We start from the raw sequence: 20591 nt of genomic DNA on the forward strand, positions 1-20591 counted from the left end.
GAGAGGGGGGATATCGTTTTGCTCAGGCCCAAGAGTAGATAAGCAGCACCCAGGGAATTGGTCTGTAAACATTGCCAGTGATTGACACGACACCCCAGCCTGTGGGAAACTTTACATTTTATTATCGGTCTGTAAAACTGCATTTTACAGATCCATATACTGCTTTAGCGGTGTGTGCGGGAGGTATATGGGTCGAGGGTGGTGCACTTGAAGCCTGTTTTGATCGGTCCTCACTAAATATCCACCCAATTTCCACAGGTCCGAGGGAGCTTTGAAGAAAATTGAGCAGATTTGCGATGAAGAGCCCCTCTGGAGGAATTTGAGAGTGTTTGAGGATTAGGAGGTTTTTATTCTCAGCATAAGGCCCGGTTGAAGAAGTATCTGATGCCTCAGGAGGTGAAGCTCAGCCGAGCATTCCAGTAAATAGAGATTCTGGAGATAAAGAGTTGAATTGACAAGCTTATGGACTTGGACAAAGTGAGCTGGCATACAGTTGAGCTTATATGCAAAGCAAATAATATTCTGAAATGTAGGGAGGAAAGGAAAGTTTACATCCTCTCACGTGTTAATGCAGAATCAGTCATAGAATCGAAGCGTAAAAGAGCAAAGTCTGGTCACAATGAGGAATGCACACATATGACTTTTTGGGGGAAAAAAGTAAATATGATTTCATAGGTTTTTGGTCTTCTTTGGCCTATGATGAGCTCAAAATAATCACAGTAATATGTGAAGATACCGGCGGCACCCGTTTAAAATTAAACCACGGTCGACATCTAGTGGTAATCAAGATTGTTGCACCTTTAATTTTCTGCTGTGGCCAAAAGGTGTCGCTAGATGGCAATGTGAAGCTGGCAAGAAAAATACAAATATATTCTGATTCTTCAGAATCAGTGGAGTGCCAACAGTTAAATATAAAATATAAAAAAAATATATGAATTGAATTTTCAACATCTTATTTGAGCAATGTTAAATAATGGGCCTATAATTTGATTTTTCAAAAAACAAAATTAGATTTAAAGGAAAAGAGCCTAAATAGAATGTCAATCAAATAGATTTGCATTGAAAACAATGCATAATCACAACAACACTAAAAATAAATAAATAAATAAAGACAGCAGTTAAAAATGATTAAAAAAAATTAAAAGTAGAAAACAAGAGGAATGGGGGAGAGAGAAGCGAACCTTCCTGACATAATAATCTAAAGGAAAAAAACAAAAACAAGGAATGTACGAGTATGAATGTGCATGCAATCTGTGCCATTGATTGTAGTTAGAAACTCCTCCCCTTTGTTACCGGGGGCGGGGCCTCACGCGTCTGGATCCGCCCTGATGTCCAGATGACAGCACGGACAAGATGGCGGCCAGCTGGGAAGTGAAGTGAGGATGTCAACATCATTTCTTCAGTTCAAACAAGTCGGGATTTTCACCACCCATCCCCTCGATCAGTCAGCGATATAGTTCATGTTCCGTGCATCTGTTTTAGGAGCCGAAACCGGGGCATTTTTACGGAAACGCGCGCATGTTTTTGCGCTATGTTTTGCAAATCCGTTTGCGCAAAGAGGACCATCAACTCTTGACGAGCGTTCTGGCCTGCATGAACCTCCAAAACCCACTCCAGGAGGCATCAAAAGAACGTTTCAACATCACATCGCACGCCACCTCGACTGAAAGTCCCGGATCAGTCCGATCAACGCTGGTTTGTTTGGTGTTTGCGGTGATTTCCGCGATGAAGAGCAGCAGTTCTCATTAAAGCTGCGGAAGTGGAGGAGAGGTTTTCACGCCAGTCATCTTTCAAATGCACTTTCTGTCCACCCGTGGATGCTCTTTACTCCATTACCCAGCTGTTAAATATCTAAGACCGCATTAAAACTCTGGCGAACGGGATCCAGGGGTGCATTAGCAGTATTTTGTCCGGAAACAGTGTTTTTTTGCTGACTTGTTGGCCAGTTTTAGTGGTTAAAGTGACGCCATGGCTCATTCTCCAGTGCAGGGCAGTCTGCCTGGGATGCAGGTAAGATACACACAGCATTGTTTATAGTCTTTGGACATATTAACGGTTTGAAACCACATAGGTGTATTTGCCCCTCACTTCCATCTGAGTAAGAGTTTCTATTCGCTGATAAGTTGCTGAAGAACAATAATCTGACTGCCTCTTTGTCTAATGTGCTAAATAGTGTTGAGCCTAAACTTGTGTTATGCAATGTGTGTGTGTGTGTGTGTGTTTTCTATGAATGATGCCGTCTCATTGATTTGTGCATGCAAGATTAGGTGATAGGCTGGCCAGGTCACTCATGTAGTAGTTCAGATGTTTTCAATCAATGCCACAGTTCCCCAAATGTGATCATCAACGAGGGACCCCATCCTAAAATTTAAAAGGCATAATCAAATCGATCAATCGCATTTAACATAAAAGTTTGTTTATATATTTATGTGACATGTATATGCATATAGGTGTGTGCATAATAATGTTTGTTTTTATATATATATATATATATATATAATATAGCCTTCATATATACGTGTGTGTATACACACATGCACACACACATACTGTATATAATATATAATAATGATATATACATACACAAATTCTACAAACACAAATTTTTGTTAGACGCGATTAATCGATTTCACTGTATATATGTATATATATATATATATATATGGATGCTGTACTGTTATTATTTGTTATTTATATTTATCTACCCCCATTGGGGTTTAAAAACCCCTGTAGTAGTTGACTGGAGGTGGCCTGATTAGGTTTGGTTTACTATATTTCAGATATTTATGGAAAAGCACAACAACTGTGATGCTTAACAGAAGAGGCTTTTGAGTCCTTCATCGTCAACTAAGCTTGGATGACAACAATTTAGAAAGCATCTCCATTAAATATTAAAATGTTGATGCTCTAGTCATCTAGAGAGCATTAGCACCACCATAACCTTTCTGGGACATCTTTTATGAAACTGAACCAAGATCATATATGAAGTGGGACAGTGAAGAACCCTCTTTTTTTCTTCTTTTTTTCTGAACACAAAGATCCAAAAAAATAAAGGGAAACATGAAGTGGAAGGGTAGAAACAAAAGGAAAGAGGGTGATGAGGGATGGAGAGATGTCTCCAGAGAGTAACCATCATAACTGGGTCACTTGGTTGGGTCTCTATTCATGCTGGGCCATATGACTGGTCTGCCCTCAGGACGGGAGCGCAATCTGTCATCCCAAGTATAGTTGAAATGGCTTATCGTTCATTTAGGTTGAAGATGCAAGAAGCCGTTGTTGCCTGAGAACCTCCTTCTTTTTAAGGAGACCCTCAAAACCAAAGAGAGTCAGTTTGTGAATAGGAAACCTGAAATTTTGTAGGAGGTCACAGACTGCCTCAGGGAAGGCTACAACTCAACAAATCTGAAAGCATAGTGATGGAATAGGCGTTCATTATCTATTTCCTAATGGGTCACAGAGGAATTGTGGTGGTCATCCATTAGGAACATTTCTGACTCCTGCATGCTCTCACCTGACAGTAACACACACCTCATATGGAGTTTCCAGCTCCGTAAAACACAAACACAGATGGGAGCCGAGGGATGACGTGGCCTTCTAAAAGAATTTGCTGGCTGTTACACCTGTCAGCGTGCATCGGGATCAGGATTACGGAGATCAGCTGGGAGTGTAGGCGAGCAATCAGCATTAGGGAGCAAAGCCTTCATCATCTTCATGATGGGATGTGTAGATGACAGCTAATGAATCTCTGAGTGATGCATTAAAGGGCTCCTCTGTGGGTGTGTGTGCGCTTTGTGGAAAGATGTGCGAAAATGGTCTGTGTCTGAGAAAATCAATTTGTGTGTGTCCAAGGTTTTTGTTCATAGGATGGCATCACTAGTTGACAGAGCACAGATTGGCAATCGTTCTCCAAGATGCTTGTCAAAATGCGTCATTTATCGCAGGCACTACTGTTCACTGGCTTCTTTTCTCTCTTTCACTGTGCTGGAATTGGTTGATCAGTGTTGTATAAAACGGTGGTTCTCAGCTGGTGGGTTGCAGCAGGTTTGTTCAAACGCTGACAAATGTGTATGAAAAAAACCACAGCAAAAAGAAAAAGTCATAGCTGTGTGCCCAATTAAAATCTGTGGCATTTTGTTGTAAATTCCCTTGGTAAAATTCCAAATTAGGTAGATGCAAACATGGACAGGTTGTCTTATCTACAAAAATAATTAATAAAATGATCGTTCATAAGCATGGGGTCAGTAAGATTTTTAAAACGTTTTTTAAAGTAGTCTGTTATGCTCACCAAGACTGCATTTATTTGTTAAAAGATACAGTAAAAACTGTAAAATATTATTGCAATTTTTAATAACTGTTTTCAGTTTTAATATATATATATATTAAAATGTAATTTAGCCTATTCCTGTAATGGCAAAGCTGAATTTTCAGCATTTCTCCAGTCTTCAGTGTCATCATCCTTCAGAAATAATTCTAATATGCTGATTTGATGCTCAAGAAACTTCTTATTATCACCAATGTTGAAAACTGTTGTGCTGCTTAATATTTTTGTGGAAACCGTGATATATACTGTATATATTTTCAGGATTCTTTGATTAATAGAAAGCTCAAAAGAACAGCATTTATTTTTAAATAATATCTTTTGTAACATCATAAATAATGTCTTTATTGTAACTGTTGTGGCAAAAATTCATCTCAAACAAACATCACTGCGTAAGAGACACTCATAGTCAAATTATATAAAATAGAAGTATTTATTCTTGCAAGAATAGGAGCAGTCTAATACACAGTTGTTACCCTGTGCAGAAGAGTGACACACCCCCAGACAGACTGAACTAGCTTTTATCTTAGTTTCAAGGCCTTCTTCCCCCCAGAGCCTTCCTCCCAGTAGTTTTCCATAGACGTCACTAGTTGGCCCAATAAGCCCCCCTGAACCAAAATGGCCTTCTGACATCTAGGTCAGAGGTCCTTGTTCGTCTGTTCTCTGGAGTGTCTCCCTCTTCTGCCTCCCCAGGTACATAAACAGAATCTTCTCTCACTACAAGTGAGAGACACACATGTGACATTCTTTGAATCATCTATATTTTACACATTGAATAGGTTCTCTCTCTTATGATATCTGTTAGGGATCAATGACTATTAAAATTTCCACAACATAACCTTTGATCAATTTAATATGCCTAGTATTAGCCTAATGTCTTTCCAAAAAAAACAAAAAAACACTTTTGAATGATGAATATGGGTTTAATAATAAATAACCATATAAATTCAAGATATATTTAGAAACGGAATTGTCAATTTACCTACCCAACTTGTGTTGTGGTGATAATTTGACATATTATTGGGAATTATACTATTTGATGTTTGATATAAAGATATTCAAGATATAAAATGTTGGTCATGTAGCGAAACCACTTAAATCTAATTTAAACCAATGTTGAATTGGAAAATGAAATGAAATGGAAAAGGCATCTTCAGTCACTTGAAACCTTTGCTAGAGGTAATCAGTGCTTTCAGCCTTCTATCACATCATGGTAAAGATTTCCCTAAACAGATTTCCTTCACAATTCACGATACCCTGAGGTATGAGGCATTAGAATAATGTCCTTTAGGCTGTGGGCACAATCTGCTCCCTTTCATCTTGTATGTTTGGAGCACTAATGCTGTGGAAGATCGGCTCTGTCGTCATCCATTTAACTGGATTTCACACTTTTATGAGGTCCCCATGAAATCCTGCCTGCGTGTACCTCCCGCAGCGCCTCTGATACTGCGCTGGACAAGCTGTTCTGCTGTTGTGTTCGGTAGGTTTAGAGCTTATGTTAGCGAAAAAGATTTGGAGGATTTGAAGGTCGTGAATTTTTGCGAGCTCAGAGGATGTGCACGGCAGCAGTTCAGGATTGTCTTAAATTCAGGTCACATCCACGGATAGCATGGTTTATTTTGTTTTGTACTTGAATGATCTTGATGAAGCTTTTGAGGCTTACGTTGGCGTGCAAGAGTTGAACTCAAAACGGTCTGAGGTAAACAGGGTTCCTCTGCTAGTTCTGTTGTTATTTATTCAAGTGCTGCTGAGTTTAACCACAGTGGACTCTGGAGCGAGCTGCCTAATGCTAATAATGTCGCCGCTGTTTGTAGCTCTCTCTGTGTTTCCTTTAAGAAGGCCTCGGGGGTCTGAGATGTGCAGGGTCATGGCTGAGACCTCAGGGAACTTTGGTCCCAACCAGATGTGCTTTAGTTCTCAAACATACTCTGGTCTTGCTTCGTAGCATTTCAAAGTCAAACCAAACTCTGTGTTAAGAGCCCATATTAAAGGGTTAGTTAGTTCACCCAAAAATGGAAATTCTGTCATTAATTACTCACCCTCATGTCGTTCCAAACCCATAAGACTTTTTTTTTGTTCATCTTTGGAACACAAATGAAGATCTTTTTGATGAAATCTGAGAGGTTTCTGACCCCCCATAGACAGCTACGCAACACTTTGTGCGGTTTAGTCCAAATTTTCTGAAGGGACTCCATCGTTTTAGGCCTATATGATGAACAGATTGAATTTAGGCTTTTATTCACATATAAGCATTAATCATCTCACACCTCACTTATGATAAATAGAAGCTCCAGCATGTTCGCTTGACGTGCGAGAACCACAATGTTTACTCTCGCGTGTTACTCAGCGCATTTAAGCTTCTACAAGAACCAATGAGGTTCATTCTCGTGTTAAGCTTCAGCAAGAGGTTTCTCGTGCGCCAAGCAGGTTCGATTGAGCTTTTGTTTATGTTCGCTGATCAATGTTTATATGTGAATGAAAGCCTAAATTCAATCTGATCTTCATATAAAGGGTTTAAGTCTATGGAGAGGCAGAAAGACTTCCTCAAAGAGATTTTAATTTGTGTTCCGAAGATGAATGAAAGTCTTACGGGTTTGAAATGATATGTGGGTAATTTAAAAATTAATTCATTTTTGGGTGAACTATCCCTTTAAGACTCTTCAGAAGTCGCATTGCAGTATGTTTAACCATTACCATATCAGTGATGCATTGAGATCATTTTAGGTAATGACTGTCCTCCTGTTACTTGGATTGGTGAAGAACAGAAAACAATACCTACTTTCAGAATTTAAAGTAGCCTAGTGTGCCCCCTTTATGTAATGTTGTCTCTTACTAGGCCCAAGACTCTTTTTGTTTTTTTGTGTGTGTGGAATTCTTACCCTAAAACATCACATGTGATTTAACAGTACTTTATCAATTTATTAATTGTTTAATCTGCATTAGGCAAAACAAAGTGGAAAAAAAGTCTTTGTTCCTTTTCATTACAGAATTTAAAAGCAGATCCTGAGGAGTTGTTCACTAAGCTTGAGAGAATCGGTAAGGGTTCGTTCGGAGAGGTGTTCAAGGGCATCGACAATCGCACGCAGAAAGTGGTGGCCATCAAGATCATCGATCTGGAAGAGGCTGAAGATGAGATCGAAGACATTCAGCAGGAAATCACAGTGTTGAGCCAGTGCGACAGTCCCTTTGTCACCAAATACTACGGTTCCTACTTAAAGGTGAGTAGCCCTGCACATGCGACAAGGCGCTCTGAGGTCAGGCCATATGACTTCAGGTTTGTGAACCATGATGAAACGGGGCTCAAAGCCAGGCACAGTGAAATCTTCTGCATTAACTGAATTCTACTTGGTCTGGACCACAGGGCTTCATTCAGGTCTCAAGCCTTTTTATGTCTTTGAAAACAATTAACTGCTCTGTTGGCCAAAGTAGAATTATAGGGTTAGTTCACTCAAAATTGAAAATTCTCTCATCTGTGTACTCGCCCTCATGTCTTTCCAAACCCATACGTCTTTTGTTCATCTTTAAAACGCAAATTAAGATATTTTTAATGAAACCGGAGAGAATGAATGTTCCACCAAAACATTACCGCTTTATAAAGTTCATAAAGACAATGTAAAAGAAATCCATGTGAATCAAGCAGTTTAATCCAAGTCTTCTGAGGAGACACGATCGCTTTATGATGAACGGATTTAATTTAGGCTTTTATTCACATATAAACATTGATCAACTCGCATAAATGAAGCACATCAAATATGGTTGACGCAAGCTTAAATGTGCTTGCTTGATGCAAGACACATCAGGCAAGTATGGTTGAGCTGCTCTTTAACATATGATGTGAGAGAGCAATTGATGACAGAATTTTCATTTTTGGGTGAACTATTCAGCTTTTACCTGGGATGTCAAAGCCCCATTACTTTATAAGAAAACTCGGCTACGTCATACTCAAGTAGTCATTTTAATATTCTAATTCGGTACTAAAGAATGCTTTTTTGTTATCTTACCACAGTTGAAAACAGCTGTGCTACTTAATGAAGTGTGGAATTTGCAACACAATGTCTTATTTCTGTTGCTGAAGTGATGCCAGTGCACTGACATTTCTATAGTCCAATTTTGGCTTCAAAGAAACGGCTTCCTCTAGAAACTCATCAGTCTATTGTTCTTTTGAGAGATGAAGGCTATTCCATCTGTTAGTGTACAATACCGTCTTGAATCAAGACCGCATACTGGATTTAAACAGGACAGAGAGAAGTGGACGGCCCAGATGCATGGCAGCAAGTGTCTAGTTTGAGAAACAGACACCCCTCAGGTCCTCAACTGGCAGCTTTGTTCTATAGTATATGCCAAACACCAGTTTCATCTGAAACGGTGAAAAGCAGACTTGGTTGTGGGCCTTGTTGGCAGAACTTCAAAGAAAAAGCTTCATCTGAAATTAGCGAATTAGAAAAAGTGGTAGAATGAGCAACTTGGAGACAGGGCAGTAAATGATTAGACAAGAGTGTTATGGATGGCTGAATCTAGGGTTTAAAGTAAAAGGAACAATTTGACAGTAAGATCTGTGAAGTTCTAGATCTAAAAAAAGGTCAGTTTATTAAGAAACTCACGCCCCAGGGTCTGCACCGCTGTCATTGTTCACTCCAATATTATGAATAAAAGTATCAGTTTCTTTCAAAAAAACATTCATATTTCTTGATATTTTAAATTATATATTTTATGTAAGCTGAGCATCTATTACATCTCTTTTACAAATGAGCTATATTACATTTATTCAAGTTACTTTACTTCCTGAACAAGTGCGCCTGACCCGAGTCCGAGCAGCTTTCACATTCATGCGAGTCGCGCCACAGTTCAATGCAGCCGAACTCAGACCACCTCCTACAGGTAGTCTCGGGTTCGGTACCCCGGTGTGCTCCCAGGTGCTCACGACAGGTTTTTACCAAATTTTCATGTGAACCGTGGCTCTTTTTTAACTAAACTGGCAGTGTGAAAGCACGCTAAGTCAGGGGTCGGTCCTGGAGGGCCGCCGTCCTGAAGAGTTTAGCTCCAACTTGCCTCAACACACCTGCCTGGAAGTTTCTAGTGTGCCTAGTAAGACCTTGATCAGCTGCTTCTGGTGTTTATTTGGGGTTGGATTTGAACTCTACTGGACAGTGGCCCTCCAGGAGTGGGATTGGACGCCCCTTGCCTAAGTCCCCTAACTCCCTCAATGAACTGGCAGATATCATTACTTTCAGTGACGTTCGTCTTTGAAACAAAGCAAGTTTTGTGTATTTGGCCCAGGTATAGTTTGCTGAGTTTCGTGCACCATTTGGCGCATGCGCCCTACATAGTCGACCCTTCTAAATGAGTGTTCAGTACGATGCAAACATGTGCTGATGTCGATGCATGAGTCCGCACAGACACAAATCATTTGTCATGAACGCTTTGGGCTTTAAGGTTCATAAGTTATTTAAATTTCTTTATCAACATGTTTATATTACAACATGTAGTTAAAAGCACATTTTTGGTACCATATTACTTCTGCTAGTTTGAAAAAATGGCAACTTTTTATGAAGATTGATGCACAATGTTTGTAAAGTCTTTAGGTTTGCGTTTATTAGTTCATGTTCAAATTTACGAGAAGCTGATGACATTTTGTTCCACAGTGTACCTTGGTAGTTGGCTAAATCAGAAAAAATAGATTGCGCCTCTCTTCTGATAGGATTGAGCTTGGCAAATGTTGAATGTAAAGCTGTTCGAAAGTAATAACCATCATACCACATTTCTGTGCACAGTTTTCGGTTGATGTAGAGTTCAGGCAGATCAATATGACACAGCTCACACAGATGACCTTAGTTATTACTATTTGGCGTGCTGTCAGACGGCAGTTCACTTCCACACAAGTTAGTTTTACACTTCACAGTGGGGTGTTCTTCAAATCAGCCTTGCAACCATTTCAGGCTTTGTCTCGCTCTCTCTCCTCAACCACTGCATGCTCTATTATGTTCATAATCTTTGATGCCCCATTTATAGTTGTGATTGTCAACATTAAACTTGCTCGTCGTCACATTCAATTGCTTTGTTGTTGGAAAGAACACGAATCGTGTAGGACACCAGGTTTATTCTTTCTTATTATTTGGGACATTTTTATTAAAGCCAAAATATTTAGCATCCCATTCATTGAAAAACATATGCACATTTACCACGCTATCTATAGTCAGCTTGCTGACAATTCTTTGGTCAAATACAGGCTATTTTCGCTGTGTAAAACATGCAATACGCTTCAAATGATTATTCAAATTTGTAAATATGCACTACTTTAACGCCAAGACAAGGTGATGTAGCTGTTGTGGAAAAAACTAATAAAGAATACCAGTCACAGCAGCAATGGTTCTCCCCTCCCCCATGTTTAAAGTTTGTGGCCTGCCCATCTCATTATCCCAGAGCTTCCCAGTGCTATATACGATTTGAGAGGGCGTTCATGTTAAAATCTTAACTAGGAAACTCATATTTACGATAATTCCGATAGCTCGTGAAGGCAGCATTAGCCCCAGTGCCACAAATGGAAGAAAAAAATATGGGCGTTCACTTTTAGTGCTTTAAAATCACACTTCTTTCTGTTGTGCGTTTAAAGCTGCCAGCCTAAAAGAGAGAGAAACACAGACAGCAGCTGTAATTTCGGCCTGAGGGAATATACAACATGTATTTTTGGAAGAGAGAAACAGCCCGTAGTATCAGTTATTACTTTGAAGATCTGTAACGATGAACAGGAAGTGAAATAACTGGTTCAAGTATGGCACTGTGTTTAAATAACTATATTTTAAACTAGATTGGTACATTTTCCTGCCTGTACAAAAACCCACTGTTAATTAAGTCTCACAGTGTTTTGTAGTCCATTGCTAAGTTGTTTTCTGAGTGGTTTTGGATGTTGCCAAGGTATCCTGGGTGATTTCTTAATGTTTTGTGTGGTTGCTAGGTGTATTTTTACTGTCCCATGTGAAAAGAGCCCATTCTCAAGACTTGTTTTTTTCTCCTAAAAGTGTGGTCACATTAGCGAAATTTTTCGGGCAAAATCCATTGTCTATTGTCAAATAGTCTGTAGTGAAGTGATGTATGACCTATAAAGCAAAGCTCACACAGAAGCCACTTTTAAATCATCAGCTTTTTGATGGTCAGCGTGTCACATCTGCGTGACCAGGCTGTGAGGAAATCTTTCGCCCTCACATTAAAATTCTAGATCGTGTGGATTTCAATTTCAAGCTATTGGATTTGACCATGAAAATTTGCAGCACTTTAAAACTTCCTGTTCAAATAGCAAATTATTTGTGGCTAGATATGATTTTATTTGTTTTATGCTGTTGTTTTTGCACATCCACATATTGTAACAAGCCATCATAGAACAAAGTATGATCTAAACATTTAAAAGCCTGGTTGTTCAGAGTAAGTAAGGAAAAAATTAATTTGAAGCTGCCTTCAAAGATGATTTATATGACAGCAAGATTATGAGATTTGTTGCTTTTTTATATATATATCCACCTAGTGAAAATCATAAGATGGATCACTTAGATAAGTGACAGGACTGCTTTCCTCAACAGTGCTTGCAAAATATGCACCAAATTTAGCATGTACCAAAAATAAATTCTCAATAAGATAGTTGTGCACTCATTTTTGGCTCACCATGCCAGTGCTTCAGTGCACTGAGGACTGTAAATTATTTCAGGTGCAAAAAATACTTGAGAGAGAGACGAGCACATTTGCATTCACAAGATGAAAGAACACACAGAACTTTGTAGCTGTGCTGTGGTGAACCATTAGGTGCAAGAAATTAATTGTTCAATTTTAAGAGGCGCTCTGCGTGCTTCTTCATTTTCAGAGTCTATACACACACACACACACGCGCACACACACACACACACACACACACACACACACAGGCGCATGCTCTCTCACTCTTTAAGCTCATCATGTGAGGTGGGAGGTATGTAACCCAATTTTCACTCTTCCCTCTCTCCCAGTCTAGCTAATCCCAAATTAAAGGAGAGATTAGGATTACACATCTACCCTCTCACTAGCAAATGCCCAGACTCCTCTGAAAAAGTTGTTGTTTGTTTGGGAGTTGATGGATTTTTCTCGCCTTTCGGTGCCCAATTTCACTAATTACTCTCTCCACCTCTTTCTCTTGCTGTAGGACACAAAATTATGGATCATTATGGAGTATTTAGGCGGTGGATCTGCCCTGGATTTGGTATGATATAGGACTTTTTTTTTCCTTAAACCTAATAGAGCCTAATGCAACTTTGTTTTATAACGTCTTATCCTTGATTTTCCACTTAAATATGTGTCCACTTGAAGTCTTAAACATATATACACCCATGTTTTTTTGTCGTCATGATCGACTAGGCTTGCGTTTGATCATTCTTCTCTTTCAGCTGGAGCCTGGTGCCCTGGACGAAACGCAGATCGCCACCATCCTGAGAGAGATCTTGAAAGGCCTGGAGTATCTACACTCTGAGAAGAAGATCCACAGAGACATCAAAGGTATGGATGTAAGAATCGAGGTCATCTTGACCTTAGACGGCATGACCACCTTATGCATATTGCACAGAAAAATGAAAGAGCTGGGCAACATTTCAAGTTCAGATCTCCTTTGCAACTTCAGGATACACTGTTTTTATCAGTCCACCAGGACAGTTTCATTAACAAAGTACCAAGTTTCTTCACTAAATGCTTTTCTGGGTTTACAAGGTACACAGCATAGTTATTAGCAAGTATACATCATCATAATTTTACGGCTTCCTGTTTACGCAAGCATATTGTTGCAGTCAAAAAAAAGTAGTTGTATTTGCGATTTTGTCTGTTTAGACTAATGCATAAAAAGCGGCAGATGGTCTAAATAAAAATGCAAATTCATTATTCAACGGTGGGTGGCGCTTATGGGAAAGCAGAAATACAGCGAATATCCCTTTTAGTCCGGTACACAAGGCACTGCCAAACTTCCTGTGTCTGACACCCGCTTGTCACAGAGAAAAAAGGAAGTCAAACAGTGTGTACTTGTTTTTAAACTGCAGATTTTTTTTAATTCGCTATGGTGTTTATCAGATAGCACAAAATACCATAGATATTTCAAATAGCACAGATAGCACCATCGCTTGGCAGAATACTCTGTTCATGAGCACTAGCAATTTGTGGTTTTATGTAACAGCAGCGTCTCTGGGCATGTGACCAAAATTACGAATCTCATTGGTTGGGCAGTTTTCTTTGCATTGCAATGGAAAGTATTAGAACATCTCTCCATAAAAAAAAAAACACAGAAACGGTCACATTGACAACATGCGAATGTTTGCGTTGGTCTTTTTAACAGATGCTCATTCAAATTAAAATGTCACCGCACCAAATTTTCACCTCAGATATTTGTCTTGGTGTGAACAGGCCTTTATGGTTTTTCAATCTGTTAAAGTCCCCCTGTGGTGAAAAGTTTTTAATGTTGTTATATGTCTATGTGGTGTTTTTAATGTTGTTATATGTCTATGTGGTGTTTTTAATATGAATTTGCACATGGTTTGTCTTAAAGCAGAAGTCAACGCCATTGAGTATTTTCTTCTTAAAACTGCAACCAAAGACACGGTTTGAAATCACTGGTGTTTCTGACGTCACAAACTACCTTGTAACCAATCATGTCAACGTGTGATCTCGCGTATACTAAATGAGGCGAGGGTGTAGGGTTACATTACGTTCAAGCTATTTTAAGGCATAAGGAATTTTTTTCCCGTTGAAAAAACGTTTAAATGTGAAATTTTTTGGTGATCAAAGATGAGTTTTAAGGGATACAATTATTGACTACAGGGGGACTTTAAATGTCTGAAGCACTTGTGCATATCAGAGATTTTCAAATGTCTTGATAATCACCCATATTTTTATTTACTAATAAATTTACTATTAAAATATTTACTTTTAAGTGGACAGCATGTCTTTTTTTCCCCCTCAAACTATATGCCAGTTTCTTTTTTAACTTAAACTAGTGCTGGCAATACAGTAATCACATTTCATTTTTGAAATGGTAATATCAAATTTGGTCAGTGTGAGTAAAAAAAAAGAGTTTTTATATATTCCATTAATGTCTTGCACATTAGTAGTATTAAAATAATAATAAAAAGTAAAATAAAATAATGCTCTAAAAATGCATTTTGTAATGCATTTCTCTGTATTTTCTAGCACCCCTTTGACCCCAGTTTGAACCCCTGACATAGATACTGATCTCACTGTTTGTTGGTACACTCTAGCTAACTCACACTTTCCCTCCTTCCCTTCTTTGTGTCTTTCAGCTGCAAATGTATTGTTGTCGGAGCAAGGGGAGGTGAAGCTGGCAGATTTCGGTGTGGCCGGTCAGCTCACAGACACACAGATCAAGCGCAACACATTTGTGGGAACGCCTTTCTGGATGGCACCTGAGGTCATTAAACAGTCTGCGTATGACTCAAAGGTGAGGGTCGCTGTAGACAATTCAAGGGTTAATTGGTAGCTGGAAATCAGTCATTGCCTCAGACGTCCGTTTCTGTATTTGGTGTTGATTTGTAATGTCTTGTTCGTTTTTTTCCGCATGATTCATTCTGAGATCACGTGGAAGTGGAACGGTCATGAAAACATTTTGTGTTTTTCCAGGCTGATATTTGGTCGTTGGGCATCACAGCGATTGAGCTGGCTAAAGGAGAGCCGCCCCACTCCGATCTGCACCCCATGAAGGTGCTGTTCCTCATTCCAAAGAACAACCCCCCTACACTAGAGGGCAACTACTGCAAACCTCTGAAAGAGTTTATCGAGGCCTGTCTAAACAAAGAGCCCAGTTTTGTGAGTATGATCATAGGGGATTCCCAGAGGTCATTTCCTCCTGTCTGGTTCACTGATCCTTCTGGCAGAACAGTTTATTATATTTCTGCTAGTCAGGTCATGATCTTTTTGTGGTTATCAAGTCATGTTCTATAATTGTACCTGCATCAACATTAAAGTTTAATTTCAAAGGACTCATCTCACTCTTTTTTTTGTTTTTGTCTTCATCTCAGAGACCGACAGCCAAAGAGTTGCTGAAACACAAGCTAATTGTGCGCTACGCAAAGAAAACGTCCTATCTGACGGAGCTCATCGACAAATACAAGCGCTGGAAGGCCGAACAGTCCCGAGCAGAATCCAGCTCCGACGAGTCTGACTCGTACGACACTCAAATCACAACTAAAATGCTTTTCATAATGTGCTTATTATTCCGTCATCATTTACTCACCCTCGTGTCTTTTCATACTGGTATGCATTTCTTTCTTTTGTGGAACATGAAAGATATTTTGATGAACATTGGGAACCAAATAAAATTGAATCCCAATGACTTTTCATTATATGGACAAAAATCATTTCTCAAAATATGCTCTTATGTTTCACAAAATAAAGAAAGTCATAGAGTTTTGGAAGGAGATGATGGTGAGTAAAATTGACATAAATTGAGTTAATTAAAAAATGAGAAATATTCACATTCTGTTTTATGTCAGCATCTTCAGAATTGGTTCAAATGCGGAAGTGGCAGAAACATGTTCAATTGTTTTACTTTTAATTTATTAAAGCTTATTCAAGACAAACTGGTTGACCAGAGCAAATTTACATTTTCCACAGATGGTAAACAGGGTAACAATTTACTTAAAGCCTTTATGTATAATGCATTATATAGGTGTTCTTGTACATTATAATGCATTATACTTTCTAAAGGTGTGTTCAATCAATAAAGTATTATAATGTATTACAACTGTGGTTATAATGCATTGTATGGTCTCACAAATAATTGTACGGTGCATTACAAGGCATAATTAATGCATTAAAAATACTTTTATAATGCATTATATATAAAGGCTTTAAGTAAAGGGTAACTGATTAAAAGAGGCAGCATGCTTGTTGCATGCTGTAGTTGTCCAATCAATGTTTTTAACATTGTAAATATCCAAAAAATAAATAAATAAAAAGAATGTCAACCCAACTTAGTGTGAAATTTGGAAACTTGACTAACCAGGGTTAGTTATTAGAAGTATAAACCATGTAAAACCCGGAAGAATAACTTCCACAATATAAACAAATGAAATGGCTAACTGTACCGGTTGTGTAATCTAGATGATGCTCCCCTTCTTGTTTTTGGCCCTCTCTTAAAATCTTAAGCCTTTCTTATGCATCCTATTTCATTTCCTTTTCTTTTATTCCTTTGAAATGAATCCCTCCTATTTTCTCTTTTCCACTCAGAGAACCCGATGGCCAGGCGTCTGGTGGGAAGGACTTTGGCAGTGATGACTGGATCTTCACCATTCGAGAGAAAGACCCCAAAAAGCTGCAGAACGGAGCCAGTCTAACAGGAGAAGAGGTAGGAGACTGAGCTCAAGGCCACACCTGACTTGTGTTGAGTAAACGGTTCATCTCAGTGTGTGACATGATGTTTTATGCTTCCACAGGAGCCCATCAAGAGGCCCCTGTCCCAAAGTCTGTCCACTGTCATCACTCCAGTCTTAACCGAGGTAGGACGTGACATCACTGCCACAGTTGAACTGTCAATACTAAAATCAGCCAGTATATTTGTACTTAACAGCAGTGAGGTCACATATTGGCTATGGTGGCACTGTGACTGGTCCAACCCTATTTGGGGTTGAAAACCTTTTTGGGACACCAAAGTGTGTTTATATATTTTTTTCTTTCTTGTGAAAGTTTTCTCATTTCTTATGTAGGCTCCCATTTCCCTATTTCACCAAGGTCCCCTCACTTTGATATGTATGGCTTCGCCACTGGTATGTAAAAGATATCAGAATGAAGATTAAACGTGTCCCTTGAATGCCTTATTATATCTTAAAAGCATATCTTGAAGGTGGCCGTCACTCCCTCAGGCCTCTTACTAATCAGTATGGAGCAATGAGGTATTTGAGGCGGAGAGCGGAAAAAAGAGGGATGCTGGGAAAAAAGCCCAGGGACAAGTGACTGCACACTAATTTGTTCCACCCTCTTCTTCGTTCAAGGACAAATCCTTCCATTTCCTGTCATTCTCTTCATAAGAGTGCAGTGCACTGTAGTCTTAACTGGACTCTTGACTCTAAGAAGATAGTCTTTAAAGTTGGCGATATTATGGGACATATCATGTGACCGTAGATGTCAGATGGTAAAGATTTTTCAATATCACGGAATATGTGCAGCACAATTTAAAACGATCAACAAATTACTCCAAACTGCATTGTGAAGCTTTGCTGAAAAAAGGAGCAGTTTGGTTTTTACTTAAGATTATTCAGTTCATAATATTACTATGTTATTTATAACAATATAATAAGATTAACTAAACCCGTATATTAACTAACATATAGTATTATAGGTAACACAATAAGGTCTGACTCATTTGTTAATATTATTTACTGCATTTGCTATCATTAACTAACCATGAGCAATGGTTCATTGTTAGTTCATGTTCGCTCATGTCCATTAAATAATATTAACAGATACAACTTTTTATAATGTATTAGCAAATGTTGATATTAACATTAGCTGATATTAACACTGAAAAGTCTTTCTATACCATTTATTAGTTCATGTTAATTAATAGTTAACTAATGTTAAAAAAAATGGAACCTTATTGTAAAGTGTTACCGTATTACATCTTAATATTTATAATAAATAATATTTATTATATTATTCAGTATCATATTATAATGTAAAATACTTTTCAGTTAAATTATATAATATCACATAATATTATATAATTACATATATATATATATATATATATATATATATATAAAGGGTGAATTCAGGGTGATTGGGATATTTGCTATATATATATATATATATTCACGTTATATAGTTAATTATACTTAATAAAATAGTTTGCATCCATCAAATGAAATCCAAGTAAAGTGTGTATATATACACTTTAATTTGATGAAAAAAATAATCCAGTTCTTTTACAAAGAAATATGTATTACTGTGTGATTTATGTAATATGTAAAACAAAATTGGTTTGAATTTCCTGCAAAAACAGCAATATTGTGATGTATACTGTTATATACAATCAATTGCCCCTAGTTTGGTTGCCTAGTGGTCAGCGATCAGTGCTTGTAAAAGTAAAGTTATGGGTTAAGCTCTCATTACTGCTGTCACTACCAGTTTACTCCAAGGATGCTGCTTGTATAATAAATGTGCTTTGGAGAAGGCATCAGCTGCATGTATAATGATGTGTGTCCTCAGCTGAAGGAAGGGGCAGGAGAGGCTGCAGCAGCGACGGTAAAGCCTGAAGTTCTGGAACAGCTCGGGGAGGCCATTTTCCTCGCTGAGGAGGCATATCCAGGGATCTCGGATGTCATGGTCACCCAACTTGTTCAAAGGCTACAACGGTAAGGATTGCACACTTGTGACTCATATTTTTCCCAAGATAGTTTTTTTTGTGTCATTTTAGTATAATTACAAATCACCATGACATGCTTCTACTCTAGAGCCAAAGCAACCAATCAAAATGAACCTTAATAGATGAAGTGAGGATGTGAGAATGAATACCAAACATTCAGAGAGAAAGTACACTACCATTCAAAAAAAAAAAAGTTTTTTTTTTATACTTGAATATATTTTAAAATGTAATTTATTCCTGTGATGGCAAAGCTGGATTTTCAACATCATTCCTCCAGTCTTCAGTGTCACACGATCCTTCAGAAATCTTTCTAATGTGTGGATTTGTTGCTCAAACATTTCTTCTTATCAATGTTGAAAACGGTTGTGCTGCATAATATTTTGGTAGAAACCTTGATACATTTTTTTTCAATATTTTTTGATGCATAGAAAGTTCAAGAGAACAACATTTCTTTGAAATATCCAGCTTTTGTAACATTATAAGCAGCTTTACTGTCACTTTTGACTAATTTAGTGCATCCTTGCTATAAGTATTAATTTATTTTAAAAACTTTATATATCATGTTTTGCTTTGTTTTGAAAACATATCAGCACGTTTAATCCATCAGTTGCTTTCATGGACCGCGGAACATACCAAAAGAATGCAGGAGGGTGTTAGAGAGGCATACCTAAAGCACACTGGAGTAGAAGGGTCACGTTTTTAAAACAAGATAACATTTCAGAATCTTGCATTATAATTGTCCCAAATCCGTAATGTACACACATACTTCTGCTAATAGTATAAGTTAGATGGCAGATATATAAAATATTCATTTAGGAATAAGATGGCACGCGTGTTTGAATCGAGATTTCTATTTTTATGAATAACCGTGCATATACGTATGGGCCTATTGCCAATGTATTTTTGTATGTCATATTTGTACCAGACCTCCAAAGTAACCTGTGCGCCCCCACCGCTTCTGCGATCCATGGTTGCTTTGATCTAATGGCCAACTGTAAAGCATCTATTGGTCAACTAGTAAGCTTCCTTCATGCACAGATTTCTCAGCTTTCATTTTTCTTACATGCAGGTTCTCTAGGGAAAGAACATCGTCCTCATCGCACCAGTGATTATTCCATTCGCCTGTCCGTCTCTCTTCAGTCCCGCCCCCCCCCCGGCATCAGCTCAGCGAATCCTGACACCAGCAGACTCTGTGACGTCTACCCTGGAGGACCAACTGTCCTTCACTAGCTTATCAAGAGAACTTATCAAACTCCTCAAGCTTCCCCTAGTTTCACTTTTCTTTTATAATCTCCTTGAACACTCTTTGGAGCGTGTGTGTGTGTGTGTGTGTGCGCGCGTGCGTGTATGTGTCATAGTGTGGTTGTAATGGAGGCTGCTTAAGCAATGGACAAAACGTAGTTGTAACTCCTTTGGCTAAGTACAGAGTGAGATGGAGGCAGGTCGTTTTGCATTGTTGCACCCGAGCTTTTGGAAGAATGCATTAAGTGTATGCCATCACAGGGCGAGGAGACCGGTCTGTCACCGCCTCCTTCACCCGAAACAAAATACAAGATAGTGTGCATGACTCTGAACAAAATGCATGTGTGAAGACGGATGTCTGTTGGTGTGCGTGCGCATCCAAGCCCTGACATGAAGGAGATTGCAGTTCTCACGGCTGAAATCTCAGGTAATCTGCCAACAAGCAGACCAGTCATCCAGGAAGACAGAGGGCGCTATGTTTGGATTTGTGTACAGATCTGTGTAAATAGTCTCAATTTTACAGACCTTTAAAAGAGATGATGGATTTTTGCAAATGAATCACTGTGTACAGATGGCCAAGAGCTTCTGTAGATATTGTTAGAAACAAAAGAAAGGTAAATATTTAAAAAAGAAAAATCAAGCTTCTGAAATGGC

General features: G+C 38.5%; 2 protein-coding genes across 3 annotated transcripts in view; one reads left to right on the plus strand and one right to left on the minus strand.

Annotated features, from left to right (window-relative positions):
* cunh7orf57 (chromosome unknown C7orf57 homolog) overlaps positions 1-19485 on the minus strand; it is a 131435-nt gene extending 111950 nt beyond the window's left edge. The window contains exon 1 of one of the 2 annotated variants that reach the window (XM_056266826.1): positions 19479-19485. The gene's annotated coding sequence lies outside the window, so the exon portion shown is untranslated. The remainder of the gene's footprint in view (positions 1-19478) is intronic. The other variant, XM_056266827.1, reaches the window with a different exon arrangement.
* On the plus strand, positions 1328-20573 carry stk24b (serine/threonine kinase 24b (STE20 homolog, yeast)). The gene is made up of 11 exons (XM_056266823.1): positions 1328-2010; positions 7306-7536; positions 12483-12539; positions 12724-12832; positions 14617-14774; positions 14954-15139; positions 15352-15497; positions 16562-16679; positions 16768-16830; positions 18539-18684; positions 19765-20573. The coding sequence occupies exons 1-11, from the start codon at positions 1969-1971 to the stop codon at positions 19802-19804; spliced, it is 1296 nt and encodes a 431-aa protein (XP_056122798.1). The 5' UTR covers positions 1328-1968; the 3' UTR covers positions 19805-20573.
* The last annotated feature ends 18 nt before the right edge of the window (positions 20574-20591 follow it).

Source organism: Rhinichthys klamathensis, unplaced genomic scaffold (genome assembly GCF_029890125.1).
Source record: "Rhinichthys klamathensis goyatoka isolate OS25496 unplaced genomic scaffold, OSU_Roscu_1.1 h1tg000254l_1, whole genome shotgun sequence".
NCBI classification, from domain to species: Eukaryota; Metazoa; Chordata; class Actinopteri; order Cypriniformes; family Leuciscidae; genus Rhinichthys; species Rhinichthys klamathensis.

What these genes read in the sequence shown, in the direction of transcription:
- stk24b (XM_056266823.1), top strand. Translation starts at nt 1,969, where the DNA reads ATGGCTCATTCTCCAGTGCAGGGCAGTCTGCCTGGGATGCAG. An exon ending in GTGGATCTGCCCTGGATTTG is followed by an intron (nt 12,540 to 12,723) that starts GTATGATATAGG and finishes CTTCTCTTTCAG; the next exon opens with CTGGAGCCTGGTGCCCTGGA. An exon ending in CCAGTCTAACAGGAGAAGAG is followed by an intron (nt 16,680 to 16,767) that starts GTAGGAGACTGA and finishes ATGCTTCCACAG; the next exon opens with GAGCCCATCAAGAGGCCCCT.